Source organism: Arvicola amphibius, chromosome 13, assembly GCF_903992535.2.
Source record: "Arvicola amphibius chromosome 13, mArvAmp1.2, whole genome shotgun sequence".
Taxonomy (NCBI): Eukaryota; Metazoa; Chordata; class Mammalia; order Rodentia; family Cricetidae; genus Arvicola; species Arvicola amphibius.
This window is the reverse complement of record NC_052059.1, coordinates 59669689-59687664: the sequence shown is the minus strand read 5'-3', so window position 1 is coordinate 59687664 and position 17976 is coordinate 59669689. Positions and strand designations below refer to the sequence as shown.

Below are 17976 nucleotides of genomic sequence, written 5' to 3'. Positions count from 1 at the left end.
GAGGGGTAACTGGATGGTTCTATCAGAAGATTGTATGGGTTCATTGAAACATTAAATCCTTCTCTTACCCTCCCCTCCACACACAAACTGTCTGGCACTGTGCCCCTTTCATATGCAAGCCAGCACTCATTCACACTCTCTGTCCCCACTAATGCCATATTCAGGTTCCCTGGCATCATCAGAAGAAAAACATACAGCCATAGTAAAAAGCAGATTCTCACGCCAAGACCACCTAACCCCCCAGCCCCCCCCACACACACACACACACTGACTCACTATGTGTATGTTGATATAGTGCATGCGTGGGAAAAATCCTTCACACCATCAGAAGTGTAAGACACATGCTCCCACAGACAGTGTCAGTCAGCAACTGTCCCCTGAGTCAGGGACACTGGGAGCCAGAGTTTTCTCCTCACCGTCCTCCAGTAATAAAGTCATCCAGAAAAGAAGTCTCTGCCCTGCCCCATGCCTCCCTATCCAGGGCCCATTTCCCTCTGTTTCTCGCCTCTCATCTGCCCCTTTCTCTCTGGAGAGTGGGGTGGGGATGGGGGGGGATAAGAGAAGTTTTGAGCTGGTCCTACCCATCTGCAGACAGCATCCGGAGGTGCCTGAGCCAGGGGGCTGTACTCCAGCAACATCGTGTGAAACTGGAGACAAAACCCAAGAAGTTTGAGGACCGAGTGCTGGTGAGAGTCTTGGGGGAAGAAAAGATATTCGAGGGCAGCTGAGCTGTAGGGAGGTGGGCAAGAAAACAGCTGGAGGTGGTGCTGAGGAGACAAAGTCTAAGGGTGAGGACAGAACCAGACCAGGCTGGTGCACAGGAGCTGAAGTTAGGACAGGAAGAATGCGGGGGGTGGGTCTTGGAGCAGAACTGAGGCGCTAAAAGATGGCAAAGGCACCGTGGCCTGCCCTAAGCTGTTGATGCTCTATGCTGCAGGCCCTGACCTCCTGGCGCCTCCACCTTTTCCCCCTTAAAGTTCCTGCCAAGGTAAGTTGGGCTAAGGAGTGGGGGAAAGCCTGGCATGCCCCTCTCAGGTCTAGTGATAGGCCCTTGCCAGGAGCTGAGCACCCCACCCATGCCCCACCAGGTGGAGAGCTCATTCAATGTCCTGGAGATCCGTGCCTTCAACACACTCAGTCAGAACCAGGTGAGCAGCGGGGCTCCGGCCACTGCTGGACCAATTAGAAGAAGGCATGGATCTCTAAGGCTCTGCCACTCCCTCCCCTCAGATCTTGGTGGAGACTGAGCGTGGCATGGTGAGCATGCGACTGCCATCAGCTGAGAGTGTGGACCAGGTGACACGACATGTGAGCTCTGCCCTCTCCAAGGTCTGCCCTGGCCCTGGGTGAGTGGCAGATAAGGGGTCTCCCAAAGGGCTAGACTACAGGCAGATTTCTCCTTCCTGTTGATCTGGGCTCCCAGGACCAGAATTCTCTCTCTGCTCTTCCCTGGAGACTCCCACACGATAATTCAGGGAGAACTGAGAACCTCTTTACCTCTCTCTCTGGAATGATTTGTTTGTCTTCCAGGTGTTTGATCCGGCGTGGAAATGCAGACACCCCAGAGGGGCCCCGAGACACATCTCCCAACTCTGAAACTTCCACATCCACCACCCACAGTGTGTGTGGTGAGCAGGGGCAGACATGAGAACGTGGGTCTTGGCGCACCCTGCCCCCTAACCAGAGCCCTCTGTGCGTGGGTTTTGCCTGTCGCTCCTGGACCTCAGTAGGTTTATGGCATGGAAGGAACCTAGGACACTAGCACTTGCAATGACCTTGACCATATCTGAATTCTAAGCCTATTTCCCATCCCCCTCACCACCCTGGAGCCAGCCCATCTCCTGCCCTGCAGGTGGCTTCTCGGAGACCTATGCTGCCCTGTGTGACTACAACGGACTGCACTGCCGTGAGGAGGTGCAATGGGTGCGTTGGGCAGGGACTTGGTAGGGAATAGGTGGGGCCCAAAGGGAGGGGACGGAGGAGGGGGCCGAAGCAGATGTGAGCCACTTCCAACTCTCCAAGGATGTGGACACCATCTACCATGCTGAGGATAACCGAGAGTTCAATCTTTTGGATTTCAGCCACTTGGAGAGCCGGTAAGCAGATGGGCAGAAACTTAACCCCCAAATTCCCAGCCTCGGCCTTGCCCCTCTCAAGGTTCCCCCTTCTGGTCCTACCCACAGCCCCTGCCTTATCCCTGCAATTCCAACCATTTACCCCACTGCCATCCACCCATCTAGCTTACCCCGGCCCACCCATCCCATCCTTAGTCCCCTCATTCTTGCCCTGGTTCATCCTTTCTTGTCCTATCCAATGTCCCCAGAGATTTGGCCCTAATGGTGGCAGCCCTGGCCTACAACCAGTGGTTCACCAAACTCTACTGCAAAGACCTGAGACTGGTAAGAACTAGGCCCCGGGGAAGGGGAACAGAGTCGTGTTCTTCTTGGTTCCTGATTGCAGGACCCCTCTGTCCTCAGGGCTCAGAAGTGTTAGAACAGGTGCTACATACCCTCAGCAAGTCGGGGAGCCTCGAAGAGCTGGTGCTGGACAATGCTGGCCTTAAGACGTGAGGCTGGGCTCCTCCGTGGGCAGTACTTTCTCCATAGAGTCTTAGAGTCCCGGAACTCCATAGAGTCTTAGAGAACCTATGAGACCCTGGGCTAGTTCATCTAGCTCTTCGCTTTATAGAGGGCGCTGATGCTTAGACAGGCACAAAGCAAACTGGAGGTCGAAGTGGGACTCAGATCTCAGCCCCTGATGTCCCAGCTCCTGACTTCTCCCCAGAACACACTTCATGTCCCACCAACTTCCAAGCAGGGTGGGCTGCTCCAATCTTAAGAACCCAAAGCTGGGCTTTGCCTCACCATGCCATCGTGAAGTGTGGAATGCCCATAGGTATGGAATACAAGATGCAGCCCCACCTTTTACTCCCACGAACTCCTGCGTGAAAATCTCCCTGGTCAGCCCCAAGTTGCTCTTCCACCTTGGGGACCTCTGACAGGATATCCCTAGTCAAATAGGTAGATAGGAGATGGGAGGGCAGCCAGGGGCTGGAGACCTGGGGCTCAGCTCAGGACAAATCCTTCCTCCCCTTCCCTGAAGGGACTTTGTCCAGAAGCTGGCCGGGGTGTTTGGGGAGAACGGGAGCTGTGTGCTGCATGCCCTCACTCTGTCCCACAACCCCATCGAGGACAAGGGTGAGCCCTAGCCCTGAATCCTATCCCCACTGCAATGCAGACCCTTATCCCAGCCCAGAGCCCAACCTAGGTTTGAATAGGGCCTTTGCAGCCTGAGGATTGCCCCAAGCCCAAGCACCTCCATCCTTGACCCCAGGCCTCCACCCAAATCTAGCCCCAGCCTGACCACACCGTATGTACCCACTAACGGCCACTTACCAGCCCCTTTTCTCTCTCCACTCCCCAGGTTTCCTCAGTCTGAGCCAGCAGCTCCTCTGCTTCCCTACTGGCCTCACCAAACTGTGCCTGGCCAAAACTGCCATCTCCCCTCGAGGTACTCACGCCAGGACCCCAGGCCTCTGACCCTTCTTGAATGCTGCCTGAGATGCTGAGCCCTAGAGGCGGACCCATTCACTCACACACCATCCCAGGGCCTGGGAGAGGGGATAGAATGATACTGGGGAGTGGGGGGGGGCTCATGTATTAAGAGGATGAAGTGGGGATGGGGGCCAACCCAGCCCAGTGCCCGCTGTGCTCAGGGCTCCAGGCACTGGGCCAGACCTTCGGGGCCAACCCGGCCTTTGCCAGCTCCCTTCGATACCTGGACCTGAGCAAGAACCCTGGGCTGCTTGCCACAGATGAAGCCAATGTGAGTCCATAGAATGTAGCCTCAACCGCCTACAAACACATGCTTGGGATTCGTGGGCCTAAAGGGTAGGGGTATGCTACCCGCCTTTCCCTTCCTCTACCCTTTCTTCCCCAGGCTCTCTACAGTTTCCTGGCCCAGCCCAATGCCTTGGTACACCTGGATCTGTCAGGGACTGACTGTGCTGTGGATTTGGTGAGGGGTTGAGTGATGGAAGGAGCTGGAGGGGGGGTTAAGAAGTGGGGGCCCTTCCGTCTCACCCTCTCCCCCTGAGGACAGAGATGGAGAAAGCTACAAGGACGACTTCAGGTTTATAGTCTATACCGTGTGTGCTTCATTCAGATCACAAGACCATGCTGGCTTTACCTAAAAATAGACCCTCGCTCCAGTCCTGGCACGGGGCTATGTCCACTAGCAGAAAAGGACATTTCTCCTAACTTGAGAAAATGCTCCTGGAAGCCAGGAGGGGCCCTGTTTTACCAATACTGCCTGTGAGTCTCCCGGTAGCCCTGCCTTCCATGGAAGAGCCAACTGGATCTTGCAGAAACTGAATGAGCATTCTCCATGGAGGTCTCAGAGCGAGAAATGCCAGGAAGTTGACAGGGGTAGGAAGGGGCTCATGCTCTCCCCAGGTCTTTTAAGATCCACTGTGTCTCTTCACAGCTTCTGGGCGCCCTCCTTCATGGCTGCTGCTCCCACCTCACCTACCTCAACCTGGCTCGAAACAGCTGCTCCCACAGGTGGGTGAGAGGGGGCAGGGAGGAAGAAGTAATGCGCGTCCATAGCCCTCCCATACTGACTCCCGAGGTCTCCACAGGAAGGGCCGGGAGGCCTCACCAGCCTTCAAGCAATTCTTCAGCAGCGCCTATACCCTGAGCCATGTCAACCTGTCGGCCACAAGGCTGCCCCTGGAGGCCCTCAGGTTGGGTGGGTGAAGAGTTGGAGGATGCCCAGGGCAGCCATGGAAGTGCGAGGGAGGGGTAAAGTGGGCCTACTGACCTTCCTACTGCAGGGCACTCCTTCAGGGCCTCTCCCTCAACAGTCACCTCAGCGATCTGCACCTGGACCTTAGCAGCTGTGAGGTGAGCTCTGCTCCTATCTCCCAGACGTCGTCCCAGTGTCCCCCAGTCAAGACTTAGCTCTGTGTTGCCACCCCATCTCTCTCTCTGTCTCTCTCTGTCTCTCTCTGTCTCTCTCTGTCTCTCTCTGTCTCTCTGTCTCTCTGTCTCTTTGTCTCTGTCTCTCTGTCTCTCTGTCTCTCTCTCCCTGTCTCTCTCTCTCTCTCTCTCTTTCTCTCTCTCTCTCTCTCTCTCTCTCTCTCTCTCTCTCTCACACACACACACACACACACACACATACACACACACACACACACACACACACGCAGAGAGGGAAGCAGAAAGAGAACCACTCTCCGACCTGACCTGACCACACCCCTTTCTCTCTCAATCTGGCCAAGTTCAGACTCCAGAATCTCTCTGCCCCTAAAGCTTTGGGTGGCAGATACCAGGCTTGCCCAGCAGAGGGCAGGAGCAAGCTGTTTTCAGAGCAGCGGCTTTTGGCTGAGGGAGGGGAAAACCCTAGGGATGGATACAGTGCAAAGGCGGCTCCCTGATTTTACACCCAAGACCTGGTACAACTTTAAGTCCTACTGGTATAATATCTAAGGATTAAAGATGCTCATCCCCTACCTCATCCTTCACCCCCGTTCCCTGTCCCTCCAGCTCCGCTCAGCAGGAGCCCAGGCCTTGCAGGAGCAGCTGGGGGCCGTCACCTGTATAGGCAGCCTAGATCTGTCTGACAATGGTGAGTAAGACTCCTTGAGCACAGAGGTGAAGCCCTAAGGAGACCTCTGTTGGCCTTGGGCCTCAAGGCTAGGACTCTCCCGTCTGCTGAACAGGGTTTGACTCAGACCTCCTGACACTGGTGCCTGCACTGGGCAAGAACAAATCCCTCAAGCACCTCTTCCTGGGAAAGAACTTCAATGTCAAGGCCAAGTGAGCCCCATCCTGTGCCCACAGACCCTGTTCCCATCATCCATCACTCCCCGTGGCTTGCTGTGTTCCCCCGACCTTCCCGGTGGCTTCCTGTGTTCCCTCTGCCCCCCCCCCCATGGCTTGCTGTGTTCCCCCCCCACACCCCCTGCCCTCCCGGTGGCTTCCTGTGTTCCCTCTTGCCCCCCCCCATGGCTTGCTGTGTCCCCCCCCCCACACCCCCTGCCCTCCCGGTGACTTCCTGTGTTCCCTCTGGCCACCTTTCTCCTCCTCTAATAGCAAGGCCCTGTCCCCCTCCCCTCCTACTCTGACCCCAACTCCCTACAGGACTCTGGAAGAGATCCTTCACAAGCTGGTGCAGTTGATCCAGGAAGAGGACTGTGTGAGTGACCAGGCCTAGGAGGGAGCTCGGGTGGGTGGTGGTGAAGACTGAGCCCAACCTCCTTCTGCCCACTCAGTCCCTGCAGTCACTGTCCGTGGCAGACTCCAGGTTGAAGCTTCGTACCAGCATCCTCATAAATGCCCTGGGCAGCAACACCTGCCTGGCCAAGGTGGATCTGAGTGGCAACGGCATGGAGGACATCGGGGCCAAGATGCTGTCGAAGGCACTGCAGATAAACTCTTCCCTCAGGTGAGGCCCACATCTCCACCCTTCCACCTAGATCCCCAACCCACTGACACATGCACACGTTTTTCCCTTTGGCCCCCATGCCCTCCTCTTCCGGAACTGTGTCTGTGTCAGGGGAAAAGGGGGCTCCAAGGTTACCCCTCTGGCCTTTACCGAGGACCCAGAGGGAGTGCTAACAACTGTTGTCCACCCTCCCCCAGAACTATCCTATGGGACCGGAACAATACATCTGCTCTGGGCTTCCTGGACATTGCAAGGGCCCTGGAGAGGTGAGTGGACCAGCACTTTATCCTGATACAGGCCCCAGCCCCCCTGTGCCAGGACGAGAATTAAACGACCCTAGGTACATCCCAGTTCCCAGACCTATAGGATAGGGAAACAAGGAGCAAGCGGAGGCTGGGGAAGGCTCCCCTCTTTACCTCCACCCACCAACTTTACGACCGTTTCACAGCAACCACACCCTGCGCTTCATGTCCTTCCCCGTGAGTGACATCTCTCAAGCCTACCGCAGTGCCCCTGAGCGCACCGAGGATGTATGGCAGAAGGTGAAGGGCGGTGTTGTAAGTGGTGAAGACAGCCAGGGGCAGAGGCAGCCACATCCTCAGCCCTGACCCTTCCCGTTCCATCATCTCCAGATCCAGTGGTGCCTGGTGAGAAACAACCACTCCCAGACATGCCCCCAGGAGCAAGCCTTCAGGCTGCAGCAGGGCCTGGTGACCAGCAGCGCCGAGCAAGTAAACATTTCCCTCCCAGGAGCATGGGGCATGCAGGGTACAGATGCCACGTGCTGGAAGCACACGGATGGGCATCACATGGTGCCCCAAACTGGACTGAGCAAAAAGACACTCTGATTAGGGGCCCCCAAATATACACAGGCAAATAGCAGTCAAGGGGTAGCCCCAGCCCAGGGGTTCAGAGGACTCCTGGGGCTCAACTAGGTATCCAGGAAGGGCATTCCGAGGAGAGAAGCCATGCAGAGATACCACCACTGTAAGTGCTGGCAACGTGGCCCACAGGGTCTGACCTGAGACCCCTGCCACTCCCGCCACTGTGCTCTAGATGCTGCAGCGGCTGTGTGGACGAGTGCAGGAGGAGGTACGGGCCCTGAGACTGTGTCCCCTGGAGCCTGTGCAAGATGAGCTGCTCTATGCCCGGGACCTCATCAAGGACGCCAAGAACTCCCGGGCGGTGAGCCCTCCACAGCCCCACCCTCCCCTGTAGTCTGAAAAGCCAAGAAGGTCACCCAGTTCTCAACCGACTGGGAATATCTAAGCACTGCTCCGTGAACCTGTTCCTCCTAGCCTGGGGGTCTAGTGGGGCCTGATTCTGACCTCTTCCTTTCCAGCTGTTTCCCAGCCTCTATGAGCTGGGCCACGTGCTGGCCAACGATGGACCTGTGCGGCAGAGACTGGAGTCGGTAGCCAGTGAGGTATCCAAAGCTGTGGACAAAGAGCTTCAGGCAAGTTCTGGGAGAGGAAGGAGATCATTGGTGGGAACCCAAGGCTGACTAAAGCTGAAGTCAGGACAATAGGGTCAGAGGGCAGGAAGGAAATAGAGTTTAGGCTCCCCCAGACTCCCCTGTGCCTGCAACAAGGTAGACTTAGAATTACTTTTTCTGATAGCTGATGTCTTGGCTCCTGCTTCCAACCCCTTCCTTTCTCAGATTCCGATATCTGGGCTGACTCTCCTCTGTCAGGATGGTAGGGTGGAAGGGCACTGAGCAAGGCAGAAAACCCTGAGTCTCCAAGGTTCTGGCACTAACGGCTGTGTGACCTCAGTTAGGTCCATCCGTCTCATCCTGGGGAACTAGATAAAGGACTAAAGACTTGCACGGTGCCCCTAGCCCTGATCTTTCCCTGTCTGGGACTCTGGCTTTCCTTCCTCCTCATTAGGTGATTCTGGAGTCCATGGTCAGCCTAACACAAGAGTTATGCCCTGTGGCCATGCGGGTGGCAGAAGGGCACAACAAGATGCTGAGCAATGTGGCAGAACGTGTCACTGTGCCCCGGAACTTCATCCGAGGAGCGCTGCTGGAGCAGGCGGGACAAGACATTCAGAACAAGCTGGAGTGAGAGGCAGAGGATGGCAATGGGATGAGGCTGGATTTGGCCCAGAGCACTTAGGCAGTTTGGAGCTATCCACGATGAATAATGAATGGATAGCCTTCCATTTCAAGGGACAGATCTTTAACCATTGCAGCCATGCTATTTAGGGTCTGATTGGTGTTTGCCCTAGAAACCTGGGTACTGAGATGGGTACCCGGGCATAAGGGGTCAGGGTGTTCCCGAGATAGGTGTATACTCCCGTGACCTACACATATACCAGGAATTGCCTCCTAAAAGCAAAACACAGCCTCCTCAGAGGCACAGACAAAGAAAAGTATGTAGGACAGGAGTACAAATATGCCCCCTTCTTCCTAATTGTCATCACCCCCTTCGTTTCATTTGGCTGTAAGTGCCTCCACTCATCAGGATGTAGGCACCACCACTCACTAAAGCAAGGGAGAAACAACCAGCTCAAGGCTTGTCAGTTCCCAGTTTACCTAGCTCGGTGCCACTAGAGCACCTGACCTGGAGCCGCCTTGTTCCTGCTCCTCCTTCAGCCCCTCTTTGTCCATACGCACCTTAGCTGAAATGATCACTCTCTGGGTCAGGCACATATGTTTGTAGAGATATGGCTGTACCGGACCCAAGGTGCAGCCAACAGCAGCTATGCTCTCTGTAGGCAGCCAGGCTAGCTGGCCCATTCTCAGACATCTGGGGAAAGAAGTGGTGGAGGCCCAGGGGTTAGGCAATAAGTAGCTGAACAGCCCCCTTTATACCTACAGTGAGGTGAAGCTGTCCGTGGTCACCTACTTGACCAACTCCATCGTGGATGAGATCCTGCAGGAGCTGTACCACTCCCACAAGAGCTTGGTAAACATTCTGAGCCCATCTGTGCCATCCTGTCTCCCCAGGCCTGTCTCCTCCAGAATCAGGGGAGTGAGCAGGTTCCTCAGGATCCTGTATTAATGCCTGTCATTCTTCAGGCCCGGCACCTGACCCAGCTAAGGACACTGTCAGATCCACCAGGAGGGGCGAGCCAAGGACAAGATGCATCTTCTCGAGGCAGAGGCAGGAACCATGACCATGAGGAAACAGACGATGAACTCGGGACCAACATCGTAAGCCTGTCTTCCCGCTGCCCTTTCACCTGAGTCCTCTCCCTGAACCTGCGCAATGTCACCTCTCACTTCCCTGAACTCACTCCACCTCACTCTGCTCAGCCTCTCCTCTTCCCTCGTTCCAGATCCTCAGCCACCTGAGGCAGGGTGGAGTCTGAAGCAAAGGCTTCGAGGGGAAGGGGTGAGAGAGGTCAGATGAAGGTGTGGCCCACTTTTTGTCTCCGTCTCCGCAGGACACGATGGCCATCAAAAAACAGAAACGCTGCCGGAAGATCCGGCCAGTGTCGGCCTTCATCAGTGAGTCTAAAGCCTCCAGCAAATGCCGTGGTTCTCAACCTGTGGGTCGCAACCTGTTTGGGGAGGAGGGTCAAACAGCCCTTTAAAGGGGTCACCTAAGGCCATCTGAAAACACAGGTGTTCATGATATGATTCACAACAGATAAGAGTACAGTTTATGAAGTAGCAATGAAAATAATTTGATGGTAGGGATCACAACATGAACTGTCTCAAAGGGTCGCAGCACTAGGAAGGCTGAGAACCACGGCTCTAAAGCCTCCCACATCCTACCTCTCCCCAGGCCTAGTCCCCTTTCTTTTCTCTGCCTCTCCATCCTGACTCTCCTGTTAGTCTTGGAGCACATTTCATTCGCAGGTGGGAGCCCTCAGGACATGGAAAGCCAGCTGGGGAGCCTGGGCATTCCTCCTGGCTGGTTCTCAGGACTTGGAGGCAGCCAGTCCACAGCAAGTGGCTCCTGGGAAGGTCTGTCTGAGCTACCTACTCACGGCTATAAACTAAGACATCAAACACAAGGGAGACCTCGACCTCCCAGGACCACCCCACCAGGACCTGGTCGGCCCAGTGTAAGTCCCAAAGACCTGACAGAACCAGCTTTCCATGGCCATGCCGGAGCCAGGGCTCTAAGCTTTAGGACCCAGAGTGGCAAGAGCCAGAAAATACGTAATAAGAAATCTATCTTGTGTGTGTTTGGTGGCATGAACCTATAGTCACAGCTACTCAGGGGGCTGAGGCAGGAGGCTCACTTGAGCCCATAAGTTCACAATCAGCCTGGACAACGTAGTGAGACATTCCTCCCCATCTGAAAAGGGGGGAGGATAAAAAGGGAAGGAAGGAAGGAAGGAAGGAAGGAAGGAAGGAAGGAAGGAAGGAAGGAAAAAAAAAAAGGGAAGAGGGATAAATCTATTTTGCCAGGTAGTGGCTGTAACATTTTTATTTTGGTGATGGGTAAAGCTGAGAGCCTCCAAGCTTTGAAAATATCTTGTTGTGCTGAAGTCTAAACTTTCCTGGGGCCAAGTCTAAAGGGGAAAGTCCTGGGAAGATCTGAGAGGTGGGACTTCCTGCACCTGACTTCCCTTCCAGCAGGTACCAGTACCTGGGCCTCGGCAGGAGAACGGGATGGCAACCCGCCTCGATGAGGGGCTGGAGGACTTCTTCAGCAGAAGGGTCATGGATGAAAGCTCCAGGTATGAGGCCCACTCCCCGCCCTCAGCAAACCACGGGCTCTGTGAGGGGTCCTTTGTCCTCCAGTTCCCCCGGGGGAGTCTCTCCAACAACAGGGCCCCCTAACCAGTCTCTCTGGGAAATGCCCCTGCATTCTCACCCTGACCCCACCCATCCTCGTGCTCCCAGGTCTCAGAATCCCCTCAGGATGGCTGAAAATGTGGAGCCAGCATTTATTGCTGGCTGAGGTCTGGGGTTAGGGGACAGATCAGGGGTGACAGGCCCCGGGTGGAGTGCCATTTTGCAATATGAGAACTTGAGTGGTCTCTGTCACTGTTGGCAGATTCCCCTGGGACTGGACATAAGTGATGTCATTTGGGGAAACTAAAAGAAGGAATTATGGGAGGGGATCTAGGAAAATAGAGTCACTTTGGGTTCAAGAAGCCACTGATGGTTTATGACAGAGGAAGTAAGGACAGCGTCCCTGCCTGAGTGCCAAGCTGCAGTACAGGGGAGACTAAATGGAGAGGGATCTGGATACTTGTTATACTTAGAGTGGTCCAGCACCAGCTCCACCTTAATCCCTGCATCTGGCACTTGTCACAAACCCACCCCAACTCTGCCCAGCTACCCCCGGACTCTGAGGACCATGCGACCCGGCCTCTCGGAACCACCACTGCCTCCACTCCAGAAGAAGAGGCGACGAGGCCTGTTTCACTTCCGCCGGCCCCGGAGCTTCAAGGGGGACAGGGGACCAGGGTCGCCTACAGCTGGACTCCTCCTCCCTCCGCCCCCACCTCCACCGCCAACTCAGGAGAGCCCTCCTAGTCCAGACCCCCCAAGCCTTGGCAATAACTCATCTCCTTGTTGGAGCCCAGAAGAGGAGAGCAGCCTTCTTCCTGGATTTGGAGGGGCCCGGGGGTCTACCTTTGGCAGGAAGATGGTAAGCCAGGCAGAAGTGCCGCATTCTCCCCTTCTCCTGGCCCACACATGGCCCACTCCCTGATTATAACCCACCCTTCACAGGAGAACATTGGTAATTCAGATTCCCTTTTCTTGAATATGATTCAGAACATGCTGCATACAATGAAGATGTTGGAAGGGTTCCCCCAGAGTCAAGGCAGGGCTTCCCCCAGAGCTGGGTCTCACAGGGCATCAGACCTCCCACAACTCCCTTCTGTCTAGAAAGCCTCTTGTGCCTTTAACAAGAAACTTTGTTCTAGGGTCCAGAGAGGTCGGAGCCAGGGGAGGCAGCCCCAGCCCCTGGGACAATGCAGCAACCCAGGGTACACGGCGTTGCCCTTCCTGGCTTGGGAAGAACCAAAGGCTGGAGCTTTGATGGAAAACGAGAGGTGAGGGGTCCTGGGATGGCCATGTAGGGTCCTGTGAGTTCCTTCCAGCACCCCACTTCCCTTATCCCTGTAGTCAGTAGACAAAGTGGATTCTTTCCATGTTGTTCACACAGAATCCAGGGCTCGCTCTACCTATTAGAGTCATGTTTCCCAACCTGTGGGTCGCGACCCCTTACATAGGGGCCATATATCAGATACCCTGCATATCAGATATTTACATTATGATTTATAACAGTAACAAAATTACAGCTATGAAGTAGCAACAAGAATAATTTCTATGGTTGGGGGTCACCACAACTGTATTAAAGGGTCATAGCATTAGGAAGGTTGGGAACCACTGTATTAGAACTCGTAAAACAGAAAAAAGAATGATAAAAAATACTTGCTTTTAGAATCCTGTTTCACAAACTTCTGTGGTTTGTGTTACCGTCTTTGTGACTGGCTTTTACCTTATTCGTGAGCACCTAGTTAAAATTTCATTGCATTTTTATTTAAATCAGCTCACTTTTTCAAATTTAGTCTGGACCTAACCATGATCCTCTTTAAAATCACAGGCATTTTGTAAGATCCATGTTCTCCTGCAGCACAGAACACTCAGATAGCAGTGTGCTCATTGGTGCCAACCATCTTATGCCCCCAAGGTGATATGGGTGCAGCGGTTTGGAAACAAAGTCTGAGTACCTAGGAACTCGTAACCTATGGCTGACAGAAGCATCTAGGGCCAGCGCCTCTTTCAGCTTCTGTCTCCATGTGAAGGAGACTTTTCTCATAACCTGACTCAGATGTACTTTTAGGGCTCAGGCCCAGACCAGGAGGACAGCACCCAGGCTTGGCAGACACGGCGCTCTTCAGATGATGCAGGTGATGTTGGCTGACCTCGCTCCTTTAGTCCCCTCTCTCTTCAGTGCCTCCTAATTCTCCCATCCCTTCTCCCCTTCTGCTTCCCATCCCCTCCCCAACTCCAGGGCCTGGAGCCTGGAAGCCACCACCACCCCCACAAAGCTCCAAGCCGACCTTCAGTGCTATGCGCCGGGCAGAAGCCACGTGGCACATAGGTAGGTAAAGCCCTTTCTTGGCCAACAGTGCTGAAAGTTCAAAGACCCAAAAACCATGCACCACACACACACACACACACACACACACACACACACACACACACACACCAGCCCTGCAACCAAGGGGAGGTAGTGGGAAGTCAACACCGTGAACATGTTTAAAACTATTTAGAGATCCATCCAAAAAAAAAAAAAAAAGAGTAACAACCTAATCCAAATCCAGGCTCTGCAAAGCGCAGGTAGCATCTGCGGGGTTAAGCGGATATGAGGATATGAGGAAAGCTTTGTGGATGCTTCTAAAGAATTCTCTGAGACAGGCAGCTCCCCTGGCCGCTGTCAACAGGGATGTCCTCTATAAATGAGGCCTCGCTGGGAGAGAGGGCAAACCCAGCTGCCAGCAAGTGGCGGCTAACACTACCACCTTGCTTCCCAGCCTGTCCTCAGAGCTCTCAGGGACGCCCCAAAGCAGAAAGCAGTGCCTCTGCTCGGAGGTCAGAGTCTTGAGTACTAGTGCCACTCAGCCACTGTGACCTAAAGCTGTCACTTACTTTCTAACTTCATGATCAGGAGCTGGGGAAGGGAATTACTCTGAGTGTCACATTTTCCCCTTCTGGGTCCAGAGGACCTGAATTCAGCCTAAGAAGGCACTAAAGAAAAGCTAGATGGCACAGCATCAGCTCAGGTCCCTAAATACCTGGGATACAGCTCCTGGCAGTATCAACACAGACCCAATCTCCCTGGAGACCCAGCCCCCTCCCTCCTCCATCCCTACTCCTAGGCTAGGGCATAGGACCAAAGATAAAGGATAAGCAAGCAGGCAAGTCTGGTTTGAGGACTCCCTACACCCTGTTGTCGCATCCTGTTCCTTTCTGTTCTTTCCCCTCCTTCTCCTGTAGTGCTGGCATAAGGCTTGTCAGTACCCATATGCCTATCCCATCCTCTGCCCACTGTTGGAGGCAGCTTTACTCATTTTCCATTTCTGGCACCGACTAGATGAAGCACACAAAGCAGGGCCTCACCCTTCCTTTAGTAAACCATGGTAGCCAGGTCCTGTGTTGCGTACTCAGAGACAAACAGCATCTGGCAGGTGTTTCCCTTCTGTGCCCATGCGGCTTAGAGTCCCAGACGAGCATAAGAGGGCATCTCACCTCAATCAGACTTGAGGACAGTGCTGAAAGTGCCAGGCTGCAGCCTTGGCAGGTCCCTGGGTCTCTGCAGCCCTGAGGAGGCAACTGCGCCTGTGGAACCAGAAGTTCTTTTATCCTGACTCTGCTCCAGTAGGAAAAGGACTGAGCCCCGCTGGCCCTGGGCAACCCTGGGACATGGGAGAATCAAAGAAGACACGGAAAGCAGAGATGCTGGAGCAAATGAGTTTAGATAGGGCAAGTCCTGGCCTTGCAGGGCATCATGGGAAAAGTAACAGGATGGCTATGGACAAATGCCTTTTCTGTAGCTTCTCACGTCTTCCCTTTCCCAGCTGAAGAGAGTGCTCCCAACCCCAGCTGCCAGAGCCCTAGCCCAGCTTCCCAGGATGGAGAGGAAGAAAAGGAGGGAGCCTCCTTCCCAGAGAGGGCAGTCCCCGCTAGGAATGCCAAGGTGAAGGATGGAAGATGGACGGGGAGGGCATTTTGAAGGGGTTAAGATTCTAAAGGACCTGGGAATGTCTGGGTGAAAGTCAGTGGTAGGTGAGGAGGCTCCTTTGAAGAAACCAGAGACTAACTGACCCAGCATCTTTACTCTGTTAGCTACAGGACCCCCCCATAGGTCCACGTCCCCCTAAGCCAGTGGCTGTGCCCAGGGGCCGCAGGGCCCCCCAGGTGCCAGGAGGCAGAGAAGAGCCTGAGACTGGCAGTGCTACCCCAGGAGTCAGCAAGCCCCGGCTGAGACTGGGCTCACAGCAAGACCAAGAGGAACCGGAAGTACAAGGTCTGCCACCCTACCTGATGGGGGCTTGGGAGAACCCTGGGGTTTGGGACCCCACATCAGATCCCCTTCCAAGGCATGGAACAGGAATAAGCAACAACCAGAAGTCAAAGCCCGGATGAGTACCCAACTGGTGAGGCCCCCTGTGTGTCAGGCTTGCTATGACTCCTTTCAGGACCTTCAGATCTAGGACGCCGAACAGCCCCCCTGAAACCCAAGAGAACAAGGCGAGCACAGTCCTGTGACAAGCTGGAGCCTGATCGAAGATGGCCACCTGACCCTACAGGTGCCTGTGGTGAGACAACAGGTTCCCCTCTCAGACGTGGTATCCCTTTGATCCCCAGCACTGGGTGGCTGGCTCTCTTTGCCCAGGAAACAAAGTTCCCTGGATTTGTCCCCAGCAGGAACCAGTGAACCAGGAACAGACTGACTGCCTCTGACCACCCTCCCCAGCCTTCCTCGACATGTGCCTCAGAAGGACTCAGGCCCCTCCGCCCCTGCTCCCTCAGCCCTTGCCAGCCCTTGTCCCACAGGGCAACACACTGAGTAGGCCTAGGGGGGCAGGAATGGGGCCTGGAAGGAAGGGAGCAACCTGAAGCAGGGAGGCCCTCATACCTGCCTTGCCTCACCTCTGTAGAGAGCTTTGGGCAGAGGCTGTCTCCTCCCCTGGGGGAGGGTAGATCTCTGTCCCTCCATGCCCAGGGGCTCTCTGCCACTTGTATAGAATAATAATAAAAAAGAATCACTGTCTGTTTCTATTCTCTATAACATTGCACAAGCCCCCAGGGTTGGCCTCAGCAGAGGGCAGTGAGGAATAGCTCACATGTGTGGGGCTGGGGCTCCCAGAGGAGAGGAGGAAATAGCAGACCTGATGACACAGAGCGGCAAGTGGCCGGTTCTGTGCAGAGCGAGCCTGTAAAGGGGCTGCTGTGACAGAAAACAACATAGTGTCTTTCTGGCTTTGGGGATTGAGATGGCATTAGAAGACCCCAGTCAGTGTACCCGGGAAGACTGGGAAGCTTGTGTGCATGTGTGTGTACATGTGTGCACCTGTGTTCACACATATGTTCACTAACATATTAAATGCTGTATTATCCTATGGGTACCCTTTTTAATATGTTATTATATTTATTTATTTGTGTGTATGTATATGAGCACACGTGTGTTGCAGATTTCATGGGGAGGTCAGAGGACAACTTGTGGGAATCAGTTCTCTCCTTCTACTGTGTGGGTCCCCAGGATCAAATTCAGGTCCTCGGACTTAGTGACAATAGCCTTTTCCTGCTGAGCCATCCTCAGTCCTCCTTTAGATACTCTTTCTTTTTTTACATGTATCAATATTTTGCGTGTATGTATGTATGCAGGCATGCATGCATGCCTGGCACCTATGGAGGCTAAAAGAGGGCATCAGACCCCCGCTGAAACTGAAGATGTATGGTGTAACTCACATAGGGGTGCAGGAAATCCAACCCAGGATTTCTACAAGAGCAACAAGTGCTCTAAACCACTGAACCATCTCTCCAGCCCCTATAGATATTACTATTTTAAATTCTTTATTTTTGTTTTCTGTGTATGGGTGTTGTGCCTCTGTGTGTCTGTGCACCGTGTGTATGCAGTGCCCACAGAGGCAAAAAGAGGGCTTTGGATTCTCTAGGACTGAAGTTACAAATGGTTGTGAATTGCTGTGTAGGTTCTGGGAATTGAGCCCGGGTCCTTTGAAAGAGCAACCAGTGTTCTTTAACAACTGAACCCTCTCTCCATCCCCACCCATGGATACTCTTAATAATCAAAAAAATCTCAACAATAGAGTAGCTTATAGTCAACAGGTCTCTATGACATGAAAAGAAAATACAATACTTTAACGATTTCTGGTGCTTCCTGACAAATATGATTTTGAAACTCAGAACTCCCTCCAGCACCTTCTGGATGCCTTCCCCCCACTCACCCAGATTGAACTTCCTTCCCTCATTATGCCTCCTTTTTGCCCAGAGCATAGTTTTGTGTGTCATACTTAACTGCATCCCATATCATGCTAACATCTCTGTGTAGGTCCCTCTACTTCCTATCCATCTGCCTGCTTGGGAACAGGAACTACTTCTTAACTACCTGACTAGCCCCAGTGCCTGGCACAATCTCTAGCACTCAGGAGATAGTTCATAAATGGTTTCTACCTTAATAAATGAGCAGCTTAAGGGACAGAGATTGAAGGTGTCCCTGTGAACGCGGCTGAGTACGCCTCCAATAGCCATGCCCAAACGTCTCCCCACACGGCTAATAGCAGTTCAGAAACTGCTCACTTCCCCTGACCTCACGGAGAATGACCACTCCTGTTGCCTTACACTTTGTACCTGGCCCAGCCCCTCCCATAAGGATTGAGTCTGGGGGCGTGGATCATTGGGTACATTGTGGCCCTAGGAACATGTCTTGGAAGTAAGTCTTTCAGTAAATGCACTACGTGTGTAACCCTGCCCTCCAGGATTGAAAGAATGGAAGCCTGCACAATGCAATCGTGCACATTCCGTTTTTCCCTAAGAAAGCATAACTCGGGGACTGGATGTCTTTTCCCTGAGGTTCAATGTGG

At 53.8% G+C, this 17976-nt stretch overlaps 1 protein-coding gene across 1 annotated transcript; it reads left to right on the top strand.

The window, feature by feature from the left end:
• The first annotated feature begins 298 nt into the window (after window positions 1–298).
• Carmil3 (capping protein regulator and myosin 1 linker 3) lies at window positions 299–16145 on the top strand. Its single transcript, XM_042054087.1, has 40 exons — window positions 299–425; window positions 592–686; window positions 938–988; window positions 1089–1148; window positions 1231–1346; window positions 1531–1628; window positions 1853–1923; window positions 2023–2096; window positions 2324–2399; window positions 2478–2566; window positions 3103–3197; window positions 3424–3510; window positions 3716–3825; window positions 3940–4017; window positions 4486–4562; window positions 4640–4744; window positions 4835–4904; window positions 5547–5628; window positions 5723–5819; window positions 6144–6198; window positions 6275–6447; window positions 6645–6713; window positions 6896–6989; window positions 7080–7178; window positions 7504–7632; window positions 7790–7903; window positions 8337–8512; window positions 9272–9359; window positions 9473–9607; window positions 9841–9904; window positions 10259–10467; window positions 10988–11088; window positions 11693–12008; window positions 12289–12417; window positions 13212–13278; window positions 13383–13472; window positions 14950–15068; window positions 15218–15398; window positions 15571–15690; window positions 15800–16145. Exons 1-40 carry the CDS (start codon window positions 299–301, stop codon window positions 15823–15825), a joined length of 4212 nt encoding a protein of 1403 aa, XP_041910021.1. The 3' UTR covers window positions 15826–16145.
• Window positions 16146–17976: the final 1831 nt, after the last annotated feature.

Coding starts and splice junctions, on each gene's coding strand:
- Carmil3 (XM_042054087.1), top strand. CDS start 299: ATGCGTGGGAAAAATCCTTCACACCATCAGAAGTGTAAGACACATGCT. Junction 3,511..3,715: donor AACTGCCATCTCCCCTCGAG/GTACTCACGCCA, acceptor CGCTGTGCTCAG/GGCTCCAGGCACTGGGCCAG. Junction 8,513..9,271: donor GACATTCAGAACAAGCTGGA/GTGAGAGGCAGA, acceptor TTATACCTACAG/TGAGGTGAAGCTGTCCGTGG.